The sequence below is a fragment of the Alosa sapidissima genome, chromosome 11 (genome assembly GCF_018492685.1).
Source record: "Alosa sapidissima isolate fAloSap1 chromosome 11, fAloSap1.pri, whole genome shotgun sequence".
In the NCBI taxonomy this organism is placed as follows: domain Eukaryota; kingdom Metazoa; phylum Chordata; class Actinopteri; order Clupeiformes; family Clupeidae; genus Alosa; species Alosa sapidissima.
Genome location: NC_055967.1, coordinates 1501165 through 1521143, shown reverse-complemented (window position 1 = coordinate 1521143; position 19979 = coordinate 1501165). Strand labels below are relative to the sequence as shown.

General features: G+C 39.6%; 1 protein-coding gene across 6 annotated transcripts in view; it reads right to left on the bottom strand.

The window, feature by feature from the left end:
- cep290 (centrosomal protein 290) overlaps nt 1-19979 on the bottom strand; it is a 203950-nt gene that overhangs the window by 120340 nt on the left and 63631 nt on the right. For all 6 annotated transcript variants that reach the window (XM_042108679.1, XM_042108680.1, XM_042108681.1 and 3 more), the window contains one exon: nt 5187-5276. In XM_042108679.1, coding sequence (XP_041964613.1) covers nt 5187-5276 — 90 coding nt within the window. The remainder of the gene's footprint in view (nt 1-5186; nt 5277-19979) is intronic.

The following is a 19979-nucleotide window of genomic DNA, read 5'->3' as shown; positions in this document are numbered from 1 at the left end:
CAAGAAGGATGCGGCCAATTGACAGGCTGGAAAGGAAAGCTGGCTCTGTAGTGGGAGCTGAACTGGAGTGCATTACTTCAATATCTGACAAAAGGACCCTGAACAAACTGATCAACATCTTGGACAATGAGTGTTACCCACTCCACAGCACTATTGTTAAGCACAAGAGCCTGATCAGCTGGAGACTTCGCTCACTGCCTTGCACAACAGACAGACTGAGGAAGTCATTTGTCCCCAGGGCCATTGAACTGTTCAATGCTTCACTTAAAGGAAGAGGAGAGATAGACTTCTCTGCATAGTCTGTCTGCCTCTTCACCCCCTCCATGTTTGGATACTGTCTGTCCACTAGCCACTTTTTACCATTGTCTTTCTGCCTCACTGTTTGCGTGCTATATTAGCACATTAGCACATATGCATAACCCCTCCCTCCATGCCACAGCCGAACTGTGGCCACACTTATACCTGTTCTTAAAGTAGTTATTCATATAGATATATAGACTTTATTCTTGCACTGTTGCACTGTTGGACTTACTCATTTGCACTATCAGCATGACACTCACTCACACAGAGCACCTTACCCTTACCTTACTATGCACAGAGAATCACAGGCTCAGTCCCTGCCTCAGTCATTGCAAGCGCCTCTTGATTGATTAATCAGCACTATGTGGATACTGTTTTTAGAATTGATTTAGATTAAGTGTTAGTTAGTATAATTTGTATTTTACTATATTTAGGGCCAATCTCAATTCTCTATTTTACCCCTTCCCCCTTCCCCTTAGTTTTGCGCGTGCACGTGAGACGAAGGGCTATCTCAATTCTCATTTCGATCGAGGGGTAGGGATAAGGGCAAGGGGTAGATACCCCTTAAAACCAAGTAAGATGGGGTAAGAGAAATACCCAACATACACCGCTCACACCGGAAAAATAGCACACCGAGAGATTCACTGACATGAAGTGTTGGCATTAATAATGATTATAAAATTAAAATGGTAATTGTTTTATGTTGCATTCAATCTTGTGACCATATATTGAAGGTCCTGTTCTTCACAAGGAAGTTTTCAAAAAATCGCTGTTTTGTGAATGTTAACAGCACATCATTATTTGCGCGAATGTCTCGCATTTTACATATTTCCATGTCTACCCCGCGAATTGGCAGCATACCATGTCAGAAATGTAAAGTCCAACAGCAGCTAAATTCGCTGAACTTTTTTACCGCTCGTCTGATATGAATGCTGCATAGGCCTGCTGCCGACTCCTCGCATAGGCAGGTAGCGATTGCTTCTGATGTCAAGTAACGATGTTTACATAGCAAACTGCATGTTTATTTTGTCCCCCATCCCCGTTTCATTCACCCGGACCAAGGTAGGCTGCGAACGAACATAGGCACGTTCAGCTGTTATCCTTAAGGTCTTTGGTCTTTATTCACCTTATAATTCCTGAACGGTTTTATTCCGAGCTGAAAATGCAATTTATAGCCTATTTGACAGATGACAGGTTGCTAGTGACAAAATATTAGCTTTCAGTGTGGTACGATCTCTGTAAATTACGTTAATTCAAGTGTTTCAATCATCCAGCTCTCCCTTATGGTTGGCTAATGGTATCTCATTTCCAAGGGGAATATTCTTCACCCCTATGTCTTGCCACTCGGTTTCGAGGGACAAGGGCTAGGGGTAAGATGAAGGGATAGGGGAAAGGGAAGGGGTAAAACAGAGAATTGAGATTGGCCCTTAGTATATTCTTTATCTTCTACTGTCCTTATTGCTTAGTTGTGTTTTTATATTATATACTTTTAATTACTTTTTCTGCTGTTAGTGAATGTGTGTGTTGTCTGTATGCTACTGAGACCTTGAATTTCCCCTGGGGATCAATAGTATCTATCTATCTATCTATCTATCTATCGCACGCCAAATTACCTTCCTAACACATTATCATGGGATGTAAAAATCGTTGGCTTGTTTTGTAACACGATGACCCAAGATCAACACTCACACTCAGTAATTAAACATTTTATTCCCAAGGCTTTCACTTGAAAAAACATTGAACAGAAACAGTTTAGAAATTAAGTAGGTAATGAATTCAAAAAGGTGCTGAAAAGATGCTAATCAAAAAGGTTGTTTTTATCAAAGTTAGCTTATAAGTGATGGGCAGGAGGTTTCCTGCCTTTTTCTTGGGTTCATGTGTCATGACAGTGTCATGTGTTCATGACCAGTGTTGGGCAAGTTACTTCACAATCGTAATTACTTATTACTTAAAGTAATTTGTTAAATTCATAATGGTGTCATGACATCCAGTCTTATCCTTCATTATATCTTAATGACAAAGCAAGATGGTATCACTTTACTTTAGGTCTAAGAATGTATTCATTACACTGTCATATTGATGTCATGAAAGCTATTGTTATCCTTTATGATATCTTAAGGTGAGACAGTACAGGTGAATAGGGTAAAATTTTTAAATAATAGACATCACCATGAAACTTCATCAGTTGATTACTTACACACCTATGAAAAAAATGTTTAATTATGCAAATTAGGCATTATCTCATTAAATAAGCACGATAACTAATACGCTTATAAGACTTTTCTTACCTATTTGTAGTATATTTTGCAGCCCCCCAATCTAAAGCGAGGACCATGTAGCCTATAGTTCCACAAGCCCAACCTTTTATCTCTATACTGTATCTAGCTTGGTTTAGCTGTGAGAAATGCACCTTTAAAAAGTGCTGCAGTGAGCAGGAATCGAACCCCGGACTGGAAAATGACAAAAACTCAATTTGAGAAAACAACCTTGGAACACAGCCAATGAGATTCGGTTCTCAGCCTAGACTCGACTTTGAACTTTCGCGATTGATTGCGGATACAAAGGAAGTGTCCATAGGAAAAACAGAGCCTTCCAACGGTACTACACATGATATGTTTCGTATCACGGTCGCGGTAGAGCATGAAACGTTAGAAGGCTAACTTTTGGTGAATTTAAGAGAATATAAAGACGCGGGTAGAAAAAATGTAATGACAAACACCTAAGTGTGTTTATGTGTAAGTATGTGTAAGTTTCTGTGTAAGTAGTGTGAAAGAATACATGCTAAGGTAGCAAATTAGCCCAAAATCTCGAAATTGACCAGTGCATGAAAAAAACTATGTTTTCACCTGCCGTGTCTCGCCTTAATGACAAATCAAAATGGTACCACTTTACTTTAGGTCAAAGAATTTATTCGTTACCCTGTCATAATGGTGTCATGACAGTCAGTTTTGTGAAATATCCTGTTACACATCTATCTGATCAAGTGCTAGAATTGGTCTCTAACCTTGCACATCTAATTATAATAAATGTTATGTCAAAATGTCATGAATACAAAAAGAGGTGGATTTTTTGTTTATGTCAAGCTGTCATGACAAAGACATCCTCTGGTAATGTTGTGTTTAATTCCAAGTTGTCTTAATAAGGACATTCCAAACTAACAAATTTAATGTCAAGTTATCATGACAAAGACAACCTCTGGTAATGTCATTCTGGTTAATGCCAAGTTGTCATTCCAAAGATATCCCAAACATATTTAATGTCAGCTTGGTAATGTCACATTGATTAATGTCAAGTTGTCATAAAAACAAGACAACCCAAGCAATGTCAACTTGTCATAACAAAAACAGAATGACACTTAATGACAGAGATCATAATTGTTTATTACATCTTTCTAACGTTTATGACACTTTTATGTCAGTATCATGTCATAGTTATAACAGTGTCATGTCACTCTTATGTCGACGGTGTCAAGTAAAGTGAACAAAACTGCAATATACAGCTCTCGAAAATATTAAATAATAATAATAATTAAGAGACCACTGCACATTTATCTGATGTCATCCTACAGTTGCAGTACAGAGTGACATTCGAATGAGTTGACGGTCATATTCAAATGTGCAGTGGTCTCTTTTTAGATATGACTCATTCAACTCGTTTGAATATCACTCAGCAATTGTAGGATAACATCAGAAAATGTCACTTTCACAAAATAAGCCCTTAGCAACAAGGGGTACGAGTCCCAGGCAATATCTCATCTGCAGGATAAATATCCTATGGATTTTAATTCAGTCATTCGAACATTATTGGGGTAAGTGGTTTTTTTCAGGCTATGCTTTCGACTGTAACCCCTTGTCAGTCAATAGTGAAAGTAAATAACTGTAGAACTGTGTATCGTTGCCTATGAGATTAGCCTGGGTGCCAGCCGAACTTAGTCCCGCCCACAACATTTGAGGTCAGGAAGTTTGGTCTGGCATTGCTCCGTTATCGAGCAACTATGCACCAGAGCTGGGCGGACCAAACAAATCGGGCTTTACGATGATGGACAGGTGAGCAACAGTGCCTCGTCTATCACGTCATCTGAGCACGCTTAGGTTGATTATGTTTGCAACAAAAACGCTGTGGCTAGAAGGAGACAGATGACTTCTAAGACTCCGTATGGAAAATGCATATTATTTCAATGAGGTTTTATCACTGAAAACGATTATTTAAACTTTGGCTAAAGTTGAGATGTGGGAAAACTCATGGTTTCACTTTCATCAAGGGAAAACGGCGTGTTGCATTGTGACATGTTGTTCCCTCGTTCGTTTGAAATCTCTGATTGACCACCTGTTTGAGGGATTTGCGACAGCCTTTCCCAGCTGTTTTTAAAAACAGAGGGGATATTAGGCTATCAGTTCCTTCCTTATAGCCCACCCTACTACGTATCTCTTAGATTTCGCTAATGAGTGTTGTAGGAGATATTGACGGCGCAATAACTTTTACAAAAGACCAGGAAACAATGTTAAGGCATTTGTGGAGAAGAAGGGTGGTTTGTGTGTTCTTCCTACACCTCACAGTAAGCTATTTCGTTGCTTTTTACTTTGCCTATGAGTTCAAATAATAGGCAAGTGCAGACGCATGCAGGCTATACTTTGCTAGTCACACAGTAAAGTAAGTAAAGCAAGGTTTAGTGGAATCCTGGTGTTACATACACAGTCTCGCGTGCAAGCAGATTCCTTCAGATGCGCTAACTGTCAAAATACCAACACGCTTCCTCTTAAAAGTAATGACTGATGTCGCTCTCATTGGTTTAAAGGATGTTATACCCAAAACACATATATAAACCATCCACTAAAGCCCTAAATGTACAATGAATATCAAAATGTATGTAAAATGGAAAAAAGCACCTTCCACTCCTCCACTTTAGCACTGACTGCAGCCATGACTGGGTCGTCTTCCTCAGCCCTCCTCTGAATTTGGTCCATTAGCTCTCTCACCTACCAAAACAAATGAGTAATTCAGATAAATGATTTTAAAAATGTACCTATCAACATGCTTTAATGAGGTCAGTACAAGTCAAATACATTAAGGCGTAATTTCATTTCTATTTTTTACCCCTCCCCCCTTGAAATTAAGTTACAAGGGATGTTCCTCTATGAAATAGGCCAACCTTTCAAGAACCCCATACATAGCCTCATTACACAAACGCTTACATAGTTGGCGAGACAAGCGAGGCAATGGGAAAGATTGGAAATATTTTTGTGGGCGGAGGATGAACGAAAAAATTGGTTGGTAATGGAGCTGTTGTATAAAACCAATATAACACTGATGGTCATGGTTTTGGTAAAGGACATTACCATGGCTTCGTGCCTATTGCCGAATTACAGATATCTTTGACCAACACCACTCCCACGTGCAGTGCCCGTTCAAACATGCTATTCCTGTAGAAAACCCCTAGTCCAATTACATGCCCGCAGGTAGGCCTGCTTTAAAAATAGGATGATAGGGGAAAATATCATTCAGCTAAGTATTCAACAATGAATACTGAGTATTATATTATAATACAATATAATAAATGTGCAGTGAGCAAAATTTAAGCATGGCTGCATGTAACATTTACAAATCAAAATGACAGAAGCCTAACAGCTGTTTTGAGTTAAGGCTATATGTTTAGCCTATTGAATACACTTGATGATAGAGAAGGAAATTATTTTGTGGAATGATGCATCTGAAATTTGCAACAATATGACTCAAAAACAATCTCTGGTAGCCTATAAGGCCTTGTTCACATTACCATTTTTACCATATCCAGATTATATCTAGCTTTGTTTGGCAGTCAGGATGGTGAAAAACGACATGAGATGAGAGGTTTCGAATGTGATTCTAATCAGATTTTTTCAGATCCGTTTCAATCGGAATGTCTCAGTCTCTTGAATACGGACGTGAGACGTACGTGTCTTGACTTTATTTTTGAGGCAAATAAATGTCACTCGACAGCCACCAGCCTTTGAGAAGACGTGAAATATCCACTGGGATTTCATTTCTTACTATTACACCTGGCACGCAATCCGTCTTATGTGACTAAGCTGCTGCCTAGAAGGTAAAACATGTCTACATGCAATGCTATTAATGCCACTTCGAAAGTTGGTTTAGATCCAGTGAAACTGCAGTCATGGAAACGTAACGTCACACTTCAGTACTCTATCTGGACAGGCAGATTGGATCTGATCACTTGCAATATATAATGTAGACGATTTTCTAAGCACACATGCTTGGAACTACATTCTCATTCTGGTAAAGCACTGCTACTGGAGCTTTGTGCAAATCACTTAGCCCAAAAAGCAGTAATTTTCCTGAGTGAGAACATAGTTCGAAGTTTGTATAGGAAATCGCCTATTTGTAGCCTAGTCAGGGCTGTATGGTGCGACATATATGTCACACATGCTAAAAAAAATAGTTTGTGCGATGGATGATTTACCAACGTAGCACTGGTGCGATAGTTTTGCTGATGGCAATACAATGCATGTGTGTGAGACTGACAGGAAGGCTACAGCAATTAACTTCTACTGTGATCAGTGCAGCTGGCTACACCAGATGTGATAGCGGCGCATAGGCTACGTTAAAAAAAAGACCCGTCTTCTGTTTTTGCGCGTTGCGAACGGAGCGCTTCAGTTAGGCTACGCGTCCGGTGTAGCCCATACAAAAATGTGATATGGCAATATATGAACATATATGTCAAATAACAGAGACTTTTACTTATATGGACATATATGTGATTCAAATATTTATGTCAAACATATATTCAAAGCTATATGTCCATACATGCATACAAAATATTTTAATTTCCCATATAAGATGCTATATATCTTCATATACTAGATCCAATTATTTGTTTTCCAAATATATGGAGAAGTTTATGTGTGAATATGTGACAGACTTATATGTAGTCTCTATGTATGGTGGCATTCAGTACATATCCATACACTAGATTCCACTACTTATTTTCTAAATATATGGAGAACTTTATGTGTGAATATGTGGCAGACATATTTGCAGTCTCCATATATGGTGGCATACATATCATACACTAGATTACATTACTTATTTTCCAAATGGAGAACAGTGTGAATATATTTGTTTATGTCTTGGCGTAACAGATAAGGTGTCAACTATGCTGCCTTATGTGTCAATGTTTTGTGTGGAGCGCTTTGGGTTGCACTATGTGCATGAAAAATGTGTGAGGCCAAAGCTACTTTAAATATAACGGATGCTTATCGCATCTTGATATGCGCATGCGCACACAGCAATACCCATCCCCCACCCTGGACTGACATTTGAACTCCAACCACGGTGACTTCAACCGTCACTTTTTGTCATGCATCCAACTGTGTAGCCTAAGCTGTACAAACTCTGCTGTCATCATATCCAAGGTAAGAAAGCCTTTAGTAAACGGGAATCAGTTATAAAATATTGTTTTTATAATGTAATGTTAACCAAATCCGTTTGTTAACAGTCTAACCATCATGTTAGAATTAGCTAATGTTAATGTTATCAATTAGCTATCGATAATGTTAGCGAGCTAATATTGCTAACGTTAGCGATGTTAGCTGTTAATGTTAACTTTTCCATTAACTAACTTTACCATTATGTGGAATATCTAAAATGGTAGTTAACATCATATCCAACAACAAGCCTGTCTGAGATGTCGTTATGAATATAAGTTTTAGTTTGAATTAAATATCAGGTGTGAGTAAGTTAGCTAACCTAGCTATAGCAGCTAACTTATATTTAAAGTGGCTGCTAAAAACCATGCAGGCTAACGTGAATGTTAGTAGGCCTAAATGGATCTTTAGTTTGTGAAGGGTGGTGTTAAGCCATCCTTACAACAGAAGACTTTGAAGATTTGGGAAAGATTCTTGAAAGATAGTCTTTTGAGTAAAGCTTGAATGGGGGGCATTAGTTAAAAGACTCCAATCTTTCAAGAATCTTTCCCAAATCTTGTCAAAGTATTCTGATGTATGGATCATTAGGCTACATGTTCTTCATCTCATAGCCCTTATTTAAGCTTACTTGTGCCAAGGTGTGTGTTTATTAAAGATGCATGTGAAGGTAGTAGTGCTTCAGTGATGGTCTTTTCATGTTATGTGTGTTTTACAGCATATTAAATCTTCTCTGTTCCCTGTTTGCAGGTGGTGATTTGTGAGGACTGCTGCCCTGAGAACACAGAGTACATTCTGCATATGCCAAATCAATGTGTGCCACTTCCATAAAGGGGAAAAAAGTTTCTACCTGGAGAGTGTACTCACTGTTGGAAAAACTAAACTTTAATAAAAGGTTAAACAAATATTTTGTGTGTTTTCTTTGGAACATCAACAATGTTATATTTCTGATACAGATATTGTGACATATTTCTATAAATGTGACATAGCAGAACATTACATACATTTTGCAATATATTTACCTTATATTTGCAATATATTGGTATCCCTAGTATGCGTACAAATACATAACTTATCATATATTAACATATATGCAACTAACATATATTTGTAATATATTTGTATATCTGGGAAAATATATGTGACATATATAAAAACGGCCAGTTTTGCTATATTTTGAAATATATTTGACATGTATGTGTATATATGTGACTTATATGTGTGAAGCATACATTGACATATACATAATATATGTGATTTACATATATTGCCATATATCACATTTTTGTATGGGAGGCTCCCTGTGAAACACTTGTTTGTTTGTTTGAAGTGCGTATGTATAGGCTGCTTCTGTGAGAGGGGAATTGATGTACAGTAGGCTACTTTGATTTCAACTTGGTAGTTGCAGTCTACGATTAAAAAGCATGTCTACTTGTTTGTAGGCCTAGTATCCAAACAATCCAACTCCAAATCAAACAATACCTTGCAAATTGTCCTCGCGAATCCTAAAGCGAAAGTATCTTGAATTCAGATTAGGCAAGCAGAAGTAGAAGTTTGTGGCAATCGCCTTGTTGCTTTGCACTTTTAGTTCAGTTTAAAACGAACAACTTAGTATCCAAACAATACCATTCAGATCTAAAACTTCGAAGAAAAAAGTCCACCGGGATGTTCGCTTATATCTGTCAATATGAGCCCACTTCATGCTTTATGCGTAACATAGTCTCAAGTCCACTGTCATGTTACTGACTGTCTGCACATTTAAGTCAGTAGCCTAAATTCATTTGACACGGTCACACACAGTTCATGCTCAGTCAGAATGTGTATTATTCGCATGTCAGCTGTGTAGGTGAAAACCACCATTTAATGTGCAAACTGTTCTCGGCCATTTAAGGATGCATTTAAAGTGGCATTTAAAGCGACATCATGAGATGGTGGATTGTCCTAATAGAGATTGTCAGTATGTTCAAATGTGTATTCGTCCTTCAATTCACAGATTCAGAAGTTGATGCAAACAACATTGGCATTGAGAAGGAAGGAGATCATATCAGACGTCCTTCCCCGCAGACATAGCCTATTGGTTCGGTGGTGGCCTGCAATCATGTTGGAATCCCAGGTAAGCATTTCTTTTGTACAAATACTTGGAATAGATTCATTTCATGTGTGGTTCTGACCAAATGTGTTTTAAATTTTTACACTTACCCCCCTATTTTGAGTTTTTGCTCGAAATTGCACACCGCCTACTAACAATGGCCCTGTTTCCACATACTTTGACTTATATTCAAGTGCTTGACCCCCTTTGAAAGCAGAGGTCTTGTAGATTACAACTCCTCCATGGACTTAAGATAAAAAGAATGCTTTGGTTTCAGAAGCTGTACTATCAAAGAAAGGTAATCCTATTGAATTGCATTTTGTAGTTATTAACTGGCTTGACTCCATGTTTTCTCATGCAGGGATCCTCAGATGTAAAAATCCGACGTGCTGTGGCGCTCCGTGGCCTTCCTTTCTACCTACCACAACAGGGCTATGTGTCGAATAACGCTGGAGTTACATTTCAAGCTTTTGTTTTTCTGTTTGTTTTTTCACCAAGAAACTCCAGGGAAGTTACTTAGTATTATTTCAAGTAATTATTTCAATAATGCAACTGCCCTGGAAAGGTTTGAAGATAAAATGTTAAACTTAATATGACATGTGATGCTATGACTATTAGATATTCAATTAACACACAATTGTTCTTTGTTCATTTCTTCAGGTCTCTCAATCGGAGTTCCCAGATATTGAGGACCTTACTGTTGAACTCATTCTGATCAGCACGAACAGTGCAAATGCATCCCTCTGCCCAAAGAAGACTCCTGTTGTTTTGGATTGAAATGATTGTTGAATTTCCTAGCATTGGTCAGGCATTTGTCATAAAGTATCTATCTATCTATCTATCTATCTATCTATCTATCTATCTAGTCTTTATGCCCTTGATCTAAACTGTGTTTATTTGAATTTAGCCTCCACTACAGCCCTGTTCTGAACTCCAACCTGTATTTGTTTCCATGGTTTACATGAAAATAAAAGATTAAGAAGAATTTCACTGGCCTTTGTCAACCTTTTTAATAATTTTCTTTCAAGTCCTTAGTTGAAACTAATCAAAATGGACAAGTTTGTTCAACTTTCTGGAAATTAAAACTTAAGTTTTAAATTTAATTTAAAGAATTGGTTGAAGCAAAATGAAATATTTCAGGCTGACATCAATAAATCCAATTAAGCTATCTAAGCTTAATTTTATTAATTACCGTGAACTCATGTAGTTGATGTTTCTTTAACTTAAAAAAACCTTGTTGAACACACTCAAAATTTGCTAGTGAAGACTAATTAAAAAAGGTAAGTTTCTTTGACTTAGCAAAACCGAGTTACTATTACTTAAATTTTTTTGTGTAATCGGTTTCACAAATTTTTTGAGTTCAATTAACTTGTCGGGTTTTAAAGTGAGTAGTGCTTAATAACATATGCAAGAACATGATCGGTTCAGAAAAAAACCTTCACGACACTTTAATTACGACTGCGTTAGCCACAGACCTTCAGCTATATTCAGTAGGCTACCTACTGTAGCCTACTGTATGTGTATGGAACAGTCTAGGGATGCATTTTATGGGTGCACTGCTTGACATGTCAGTTAGCCAATAAGGTTGAATGTAGGCCTACTCTAATCTAAAAACTTAGTGCTACAAAACGTTTAACCTCTGTAGCACCAGTGCTACTTGCAAAAAAAGTTAACGTACAGCCCTAGCCTACATGTTGTAACTATACAAGTCACAACATGTAAACTAGAATGCCAAAGGAATTACAATAGTGGATGGAAAGCTGCTAAAGTTGGTGGGGAAATTCCTGAAAAAAAAAAAACATTAAATCACTTAATCTTTGAGTTCATACAAACCCTCGTACCAAAAGACCTTGTGTGTCAAGGCGTTCTTGAGATATAACACTCAAGGTGTTTTTCACCTTGACATTTGACCTCCAACATCAATTCACTTCATCTTTGAAAAATCTGAAAAAATAACTCTCTTGCCCCACTCCAGACCTTCACAACGGTTATTTCAACATGTCTGTACGTTAAGTGGTTAGAGTCGCATTAATTCTTGAAAAGGTAAAAAGAAAAGGTTATAATAATAATAAGAAGAAGCAGCCAGGAGATTTCAAGATAGTGGATTCCATCCACTGTAATGAGAAAATGTTGGCGTTCTTAAGTCACTTTTGGGTGCTATAGGCTAGTTGGAACTGCCCACCTCAATAAACTATGTTAAGCTATGCTAACAGTGGGTGCTTCAGGCTGACTAACTGCATGCACAGAAACGAGAAGGGTATGCATCATCTTATCCAACTCTAGGGGAGACAGTGAATAAGCTAATTTCCCAAAATGTTGGCGTGTTCCTTTAAAGGTGGGGTGCAATCCGAAGATCATGTTCGACATTCAGTTTGTTTCTGTACTTGTTCTTTAGCTGCGTGAGAGCAGAGAAGCCAGCTTTGCATAAATAGGTGGTACTGAAAGGCAAAAGCACTCTGATTGCATGGTGACCAAGAGCAGGATATTCGTGCACAACGCTGCACCAAAAATGAGGGAGAGTCAACTCTGAAAACTTCTTCTGCAGGCCGCGATCACATGATGGGTCCACCAATTGAGATTCGGCTTCGGATGACATTGTCACCGTTTCCATGTCAGTTCCAAAAGGGTCCCTTATCCAAATGTGAGCCAGCGCGTTCTCCTCCTCTGGAAAATAATCAGAGAAGCGCGTTTGCAGTCTCTCCAAATGAGATCGCATGACCTTTTTCAGCTCTGATCTGTCTGTATCCATCAGGTTTTTGACCTCATGACACGTGTTCGGTAACATGTCAAACCTTTCGCTGGTAACATGCTTGGACCACAGACTCAACTTTTTCTTTTTTTTTTTTTTCCATAATCACTCAGTTTTTTTTTTTATTTGCAAACATCATTGACATTACAGAAAATGCAACACTACGACATGCACATGAATACTACATACGACAAACAGACGTACATTACATAAACACATACTGTAACTTAACAAGACATCACATTGACTTGGCTTCCACAAACATAACACAACATAACATTAATAACAGAAAGGCTAAGGATGATTTGCGTCCAGGATGATTACAGATATGATTATCAGGGATGAAATTGATGACCGGAATGAAAAGAAGGGGGGATGGGGGGGGGTGCGGATGGTAGCTCTAAGAGTGTGAATGAGGTGGTGTTGGGATGGGGGTGGGGATGGGGGGTGAGGGGTAGTGAGTATGTGAGGATGTATGTGTGTGTGTGTGTGTGCGCATATGTATAAGGCTGGTTTGCTGTTGGGCCAGGAGGAGAGAAGCTGGAACATAGAGAGGGAGGGTTTCAGAGGAGAGGAGTTGTAATTATTCTATTAATGATAAGTATAATAATAGGAATAACTGATTGCCTGGTTGATTGCCTGACTGATTGCCAACCTGGGCACCCATTAATGGCCACAGTTCCACCCAGCCCCTGCAGTTATACTGCGACGAGCTGACAGAGGGGAGGACCTGCGTGCCACCCATCGCCCCAGGCCCCCAGCATATGCACACATCCCCCACTACCACGACCAACCACACCTCGCCCCCAGACCTTCACCCAACACGCCACTCTTGACCTAAATATGTACAGTATGTGAATGGCTAGGTTGAGGGGTCTATCTAGAGTGTAGCATTAAAAGAAGTGGGCATGCATGGTGAATATCTGTCAGGATTTCCCCATGCACACCACACTTACCCTGTGTAAGATGTATGCCTCAACAATGTGTGCATTAAAATAAGTGAGGCATGCAGATAGACACCTGATGAGGCATCTACCTGCACTCCACTCTTACCCTAGCCTGTTTTGTAGTTTTTGTTTATGTATGTCACCTAACATGTAGTGCGATTAAAAGAGAGTAAAGCGTGCTGTGTGCTTCCAGGACAAGGCGTGTGCATGAGCGTATGAGGAGGGTGCACACCGGGGGCCCAGGGCCAATAGATAACCCACAGGACCCAACCAATGCCAAAACCACACAGCGACCCGCCAGGACCGAGTCTCCCAAGCCATCCAATGGGGCCCCGGCAGAATAACGATGGGAGAGGCAGAGAGAAAGAGTGAAATTAGTAAAGTTATCAGAGAATGTAAATAAAAGGGGGAGGGAAGGAAGGGGATGCTATTTATATTACTAATAATAATAATAATAATAATAATAATAACAACAATAATAGTTCCAGCTACCCTCCCCTGCCTAGTGTTCGATGATATGTGTATCTGTTGATGAAGTGTGTTATGATCGTGTGGAGATGGAACTCAGGCAAAGAGGGTCAGGACTGTAAGTAGGTGATAAAGGGGTACCAAGGAGAGGTTGTATCCTGAGTATTGATTAAGTTTGTAGTTGATAGGTTTTCTAATGATATATAGTCTGTTAACAAGTTTTTCCAATGAGTGATGTGAGCTTTTTTCTTAGATTTCCAGTTCATGAGGATTGTTTTCTTGGCGATAGTCAGCGCTACCAGCAGTGTTTTATTGCAGGAGTTGCTTAAATTGACTGTGGATGTATCACCAAGTATGCATAAGGAAGGGGATGCTGGGATGTGACAGCCAAAGATGGAAGAGAGAGATTTTGTGACACTCACCCAGAAGTGGTTGATTGGAGTGCAATGCCAAACCGCATGAATGTATGTATCTGGGTTATTTTGTGTGCAGTGAGTGCAAAGATCCGAGCCAAACCCCATTTTTGCCAATTTATGTGCAGTGAAGTGGAATCTGTGAAGAACCTTGTATTGTATTAGTTGTAGAATACTATTCTTTGTCATGAGGTAGATGTTTTTGCACATTTTGGTCCAGAAGTCGGCACCGGGAGTAATTGATAAGTCTGATTCCCATTTGTGATATGGCAGGCCAATTGTTTTTTCTGAACGAGATATAATTTTGTAAATTTGGGAGAGGGAATATTAAGCAGCTCTGAGATTGGTGGGGGAATGTCAAGGTTAGCTGTCTGGATGTTAATTTTTCCTAGGATAGATGATTTAATTTGCAGGTATTGTAAGAAGTGTTTACTCTCGATGCCGTGCTTCTGGACCAAACAGGAAAATGAGGCCAGATTATTGTCTTGAAGAATGTGTTGAAGGTGAGTGATGCCCTTTCCCATCCATGTGTGAAAGTTAAGTGTTTTTTTATTGACGGTGAAATCTGGGTTATTCCAAATCGGGGTGCGAATTGATGGTGCTATAGGTGAATCAGTGATGTGGTAGAATCTCCACCAGGCTGTCAGAGTAGCTGAAATTGTTGGGGCTTTGAAGGATGGATGTTTTTTGACCGACTGACTGCAGAAAGGGAGATCTGAGATTTTAATTTCTTTACAGATTGTTTGTTCTAGGTCTAACCAGGTGTTGTCTGAGGGGGTGGTGTATAGCCATTTGTGGATGAAGTGGAGCTGGTTGGCCAGGGCATAGTGCTGGAAGTGTGGGGCCTCTAGTCCTCCAATTGCTTTTGGTTTTTGGAGAGTGGCGAGTTTGATCCTTGGGGTCTTATCTTTCCAGTAGAATTTAGTGATTAATGATTCGAGAGACTTAAACCAGAGGGTGGTGGGCTGGGTTGGAATCATAGAGAATAGATAGTTTATTTTGGGCAGTATTGTCATTTTGATTACTGAGATTCTGCCCATGATGGATAATGGGAGGTTCTTCCAGCGTTGAAGGTCATCATCTATTGAAGTGAGTAAGTGATATAGTTAGTGCAGAGTGGGATAGGTGAAGAGTTGGCTGTCACATCCCAGCTGTTGGGATGTAATGGGAGAACTGCAGATTTATTCCAATTGATTGAGTATTCAGAAATTTTAGAGAATGTGTCAATGAGTTTGATGGTTTCTTCTACTGATGTTGTGGGGTCTTGAAGAAAGAGAAGAATGTCGTCAGCATAAAGGCTAATTTTGTGATGCATATATGGAGTCTGGACACCTTTGATGAGGGGGTTCTGACGGATGGCAGCTGCTAGGGGTTCAATGAAGATAGTGTAAATAGTGAGGGGGAGAGTGGGCACCCCTGTCTAGTTCCCCGGTGAAGAGTGAAACTTTGTGATGTTAGTCCATTGGTGATTACTGTGGCTGAAGGAGAGGTATATAGAAGTTTAATCCAGTTAATGAACGACTCCCCGAAGCCAAACCTCCCTAATGTGGAAAACAGGAAATTCCAGTTCACCCTATCAAAAGCTTTTTCTGCGTCCAGAGTTGCTATGATGGTATTATCTTGAAAATTTGTAGAGTGATACATTATATTTAACAGTCTGCGGGTGTTGGTGGATGAAATTCTACCTTTAATGAAGCCTGTTTGGTCTGGGTGGATAATGGATGGGGTGACCTCTGCTAATCTGTGTGCTAGCATTTTTGCGATTATCTTATTGTCCACATTGAGGAGAGAAATTGGTCGGTAGCTGGATGGCAATGTTGGGTCCTTATTGGGCTTGAGGAGCAGTGAAATTGAGGCTGTGGTGGAACTAGTTGGAAGACGTCCTTTCTGTTTTGATTCATTAATCATTCTGATGAAAAGTGGAGCTAAGATGGTCCAAAATTGTTTGTAGAACTCAGCAGGAAAGCCATCCGGACCTGGTGCTTTATTATCGGGCATCTGTTTCAGGGCATCAAACAGTTCTTGTTGAGTTATAGGTGATTCTAGGTTTTTTATTTCGGTCTCATTGAGTTGTGGTAATTCGATGCTGTTTAGGAAAGAGTCTATGAATTCCTGGTTGGGGTTTATTTCTGAAGAATATAGTTTATTGTAAAACTGGTAAAAAACATGATTTATTTCTTCAGGTGAGCTGGTTAGCTTCCCTGCTGAGTTCTTTATGACCGGGATTGTTGATTTTTCTTTGTTACGTTGGATTTGATTTGCTAAGTATTTACCTGATTTATTGCTATGGTGGAAGTTTTCCTGCCTTAGACGGTGAATCATAAATTGAGTGTGTTTATTGAGTATTTCATTGAGTTTGAATTTATGTTTCCTAAGTTTTGCCTGTGTTTCTTCAGTTGGGTTGCTTGCATTGGTTTCTTCTAACTGTTTAATTTTATTGTTGAGTTCTACTTCCTGTTATTTTTCCTTCTTTTTTTTGTATACTGAATATGAGATGATTCTTCCTCTGAGTACTGTTTTTCCTGTTTCCCACAGAAGGGAAGGAGATGATTCAGGGGAGCCGTTCATTTCTAGAAAGAATGCCCACTCTCTCCCAACAAAACTGATGAAATTTGGGTCTTGTAAGAGGGATGTATTAAAACGCCATTTGCTAATTGGTCGCTGTTGGTTCGTTATGTTCCATTTAATTGTAACTGGGGCATGATCGCTAATGACTATGGGATGAATAGTTGAATCAGAGATATTTTTCATTATAGAGTTGCTGGTTAGAAAATAATCAATACGGGAATAGGAGTGGTGGACCGGAGAGAAAAAAGAGTAGCATTTGGAGTCTGGGTGCTGAAGCCGCCAACAATCGCCAAGGCCAGAATCGCTCATGAACTGTTTTATTGTTTTTGTGGATTGCCAGATTCGTTTGCTTTTAGAGTGATCAGATCTGTCAAATGTGGGGTCTAACACTGTATTAAAGTCGCCTGCAATTATGATGGGACAGCCAGATAGAGTTGAGATGGAGGTGAAGAGGTTCTGAAAGAAAACTGGGTTGTCTGTATTAGGGCCATAAACATTAACAATTGTTACAGGGGTATTGTGAATTGAGATGTTTATGATGACAAAACGTCCTTCTGGGTCTGTGATGAAGAACTTTTTCTTAAATGCATTGATTTTGTCCATTTGTTCGAATCAGTTGTGCCCCTTCCCTTGTAATGACACATTCAGAGTGTTCAAATTATCAAAAATGTCAGCAAGATAGGAGAGACGTGCGATCCACAGGTCATCGTTAAAATGTTCTGCCAGCTCTGACTTTTTCTCCGCTAGAAATGCTGCCAATTCGTTTCTGAGCTCGTAAACTTGGGATAACACTTTGCCCCTGGATAACCAACGGACCTCAGTGTGATAAAGCAGTTGTTCGTGGCCGCTACCTATCTTTTGACAAAAGGCTTGAAAACACCTTGCATTCTTTGCGCTTTGGGATAATCAGTTGTCTTTCAAATTCCCTCTGCAAGCAATAGGACAGCGGCAGCGCTATGAGTCCCATGCGTTTCCCACCAGCGGAGCTAGTTGGCTAGTTCAAACGTTTGCCTACTTAATAAAAGCTTAACTCGTGTCACACTGTTCGCAAGCAGCAACATCTATCTTATTTGTTTTCAAGTAGCAGGGAATTCAAGCCAAACCGTTGCAACTCTGCCATCAATCATTATGTTAAGCCCACCTAACGACTCTATACACGATATCATTGGCCTGATTAAGTTTCAATTTCTGGAGCTCACAAGCCAACGGAGAGTTGCTAGACTAGCCCTGGCAGCAAATGTAATTTGCGGCCGCTAGGGGCGCGTCTAGATTTCTAGGCTAACAACCTCTCGCAATGTTTCGTGAATCTCCGGTACCATGTCTTTAACAGCTAATGCTTCTCTGTGCAAAAAACAATGATTCCACGTAGCGTTTGGTGCAGCTACATTCAAAATTCGTTTGACAACCCCTGAATGTCTTCCTGTCATTGAAGCTGCCCCATCCGTTGTCACGCCAACACAATTTGACCAGCAGAGCCCCACTGAATTAAAATATGCATCCATTGCAGCAAAAATCTCCACTGCAGTGGTAGATGTCGGCAATTCTGCACTAAACAAAAACTGCTCTTCAAAATCATTATTCCACACATGCCGCACATACACCAAAAGAATGGCACGATTAGCCACGTCAGTGGATTCATCAAGTTGTAAAGCGAAACAGTCAGTGGAGAGACGCTCGGTTAGCTGCTCAACATCATTAGACATGTCACAGATCCTCCTATGAACTGTATCATTAGACAAAGGAATTGTCTTTAATTTTGCAGCTTCTTTTTCACCAATGAGTGCAGTGCACATGTCTATTGCACATGGAAGGATAACCTCTTCTGCGAGAGTGTGGGCCTTTTAATTCTTAGCGATTCTGTAGGCAACCAGATAGGATGCACATAGTGCCTGCTCCTGCACGGTACAGGCACGTTCAAATGTCTTCTGGGACACCTCAAGATTTTGACTCTTACCTTGGAAAAAGGCCAGAGGTTTATCCTTATGGCAAGCGTGTTTTGTTTGTGTACAGTAAGTCTGCTGCTGCCTCCTTCTGAAGTCTACAATTAGCTCCTTGGTTTTGCTAACATTAAGTTGGAGACAGTTTGCCTGACACCAGGCAATCAGCTTTTTCACCTCTTCCAAGAAGGCAGTCTCATCGTTGTCGGAGATGAGGCCAAGGACTACTGTATCAGCAGACTTAACATTACAGTTACATTTAGTTTACATGTTGACAATGGTTTTGGTTGTTGGTGGCATTATTGCATCCTTTAGTTAGGCTACAATGCAGAATTATTCCCTCGCGATTGAGAGCTCCTGTAGTCGCATGTGCATTTCAAAACATTGTGACGTGAAATGCCACAAAAAGCGGCTTAGGATTGTTTGTGAATATGCTAGGTCTTAGTGAGTTAGGAGTCTGTTCGACTTCTTCTAAGCTGTCCCAGACTTAGGTGCTACTTTTAGGGCTAAAATTATTTGTGAATTAGGCCTACTCCTAGTAAAAAAAATGAGGAGTCCTTAAGTTACAAATGACACGGCCATTATTTTTGGGGACTCTCATAAATTCACCAGTAAGGAGCTACTTTTAGCTTTAAAATTCTTTGTGAATACCTGATCTCTCTACTATATTCTCAACTGATGTCTCTAATAGATCAAAACCTAAAAAAATGAAAACCAAGTAGGAGGATAAGCTTGCTATAGACCTGCCTGAGGAATATTGGGCGAAGGCACTGAAAATGGTCCATGCTTCATCTTTATGTACTAGACTTATGCTTATACAGTTTAAATACAGTTGCATAGTTCATTTAAGCAAGACAAAACATCATTGCATTCGCATTACTTCTGGCCCATAGGAGAATTTTGTTAGTTTGGAAATCTTCTCCCATCCCCATCAGCTTCTAGCCTGGCTAACGTCAGACCTCATCTCATTGAGATGGGGTCTGGGAACTAGACATTCATTATCTCGTATTTGAAACGTGGTTTACGAATGCCTAGAGCCGTTGATTGGGCGCTACGAATGTCTATCAAATGCGTCTTTACGTAACTCATA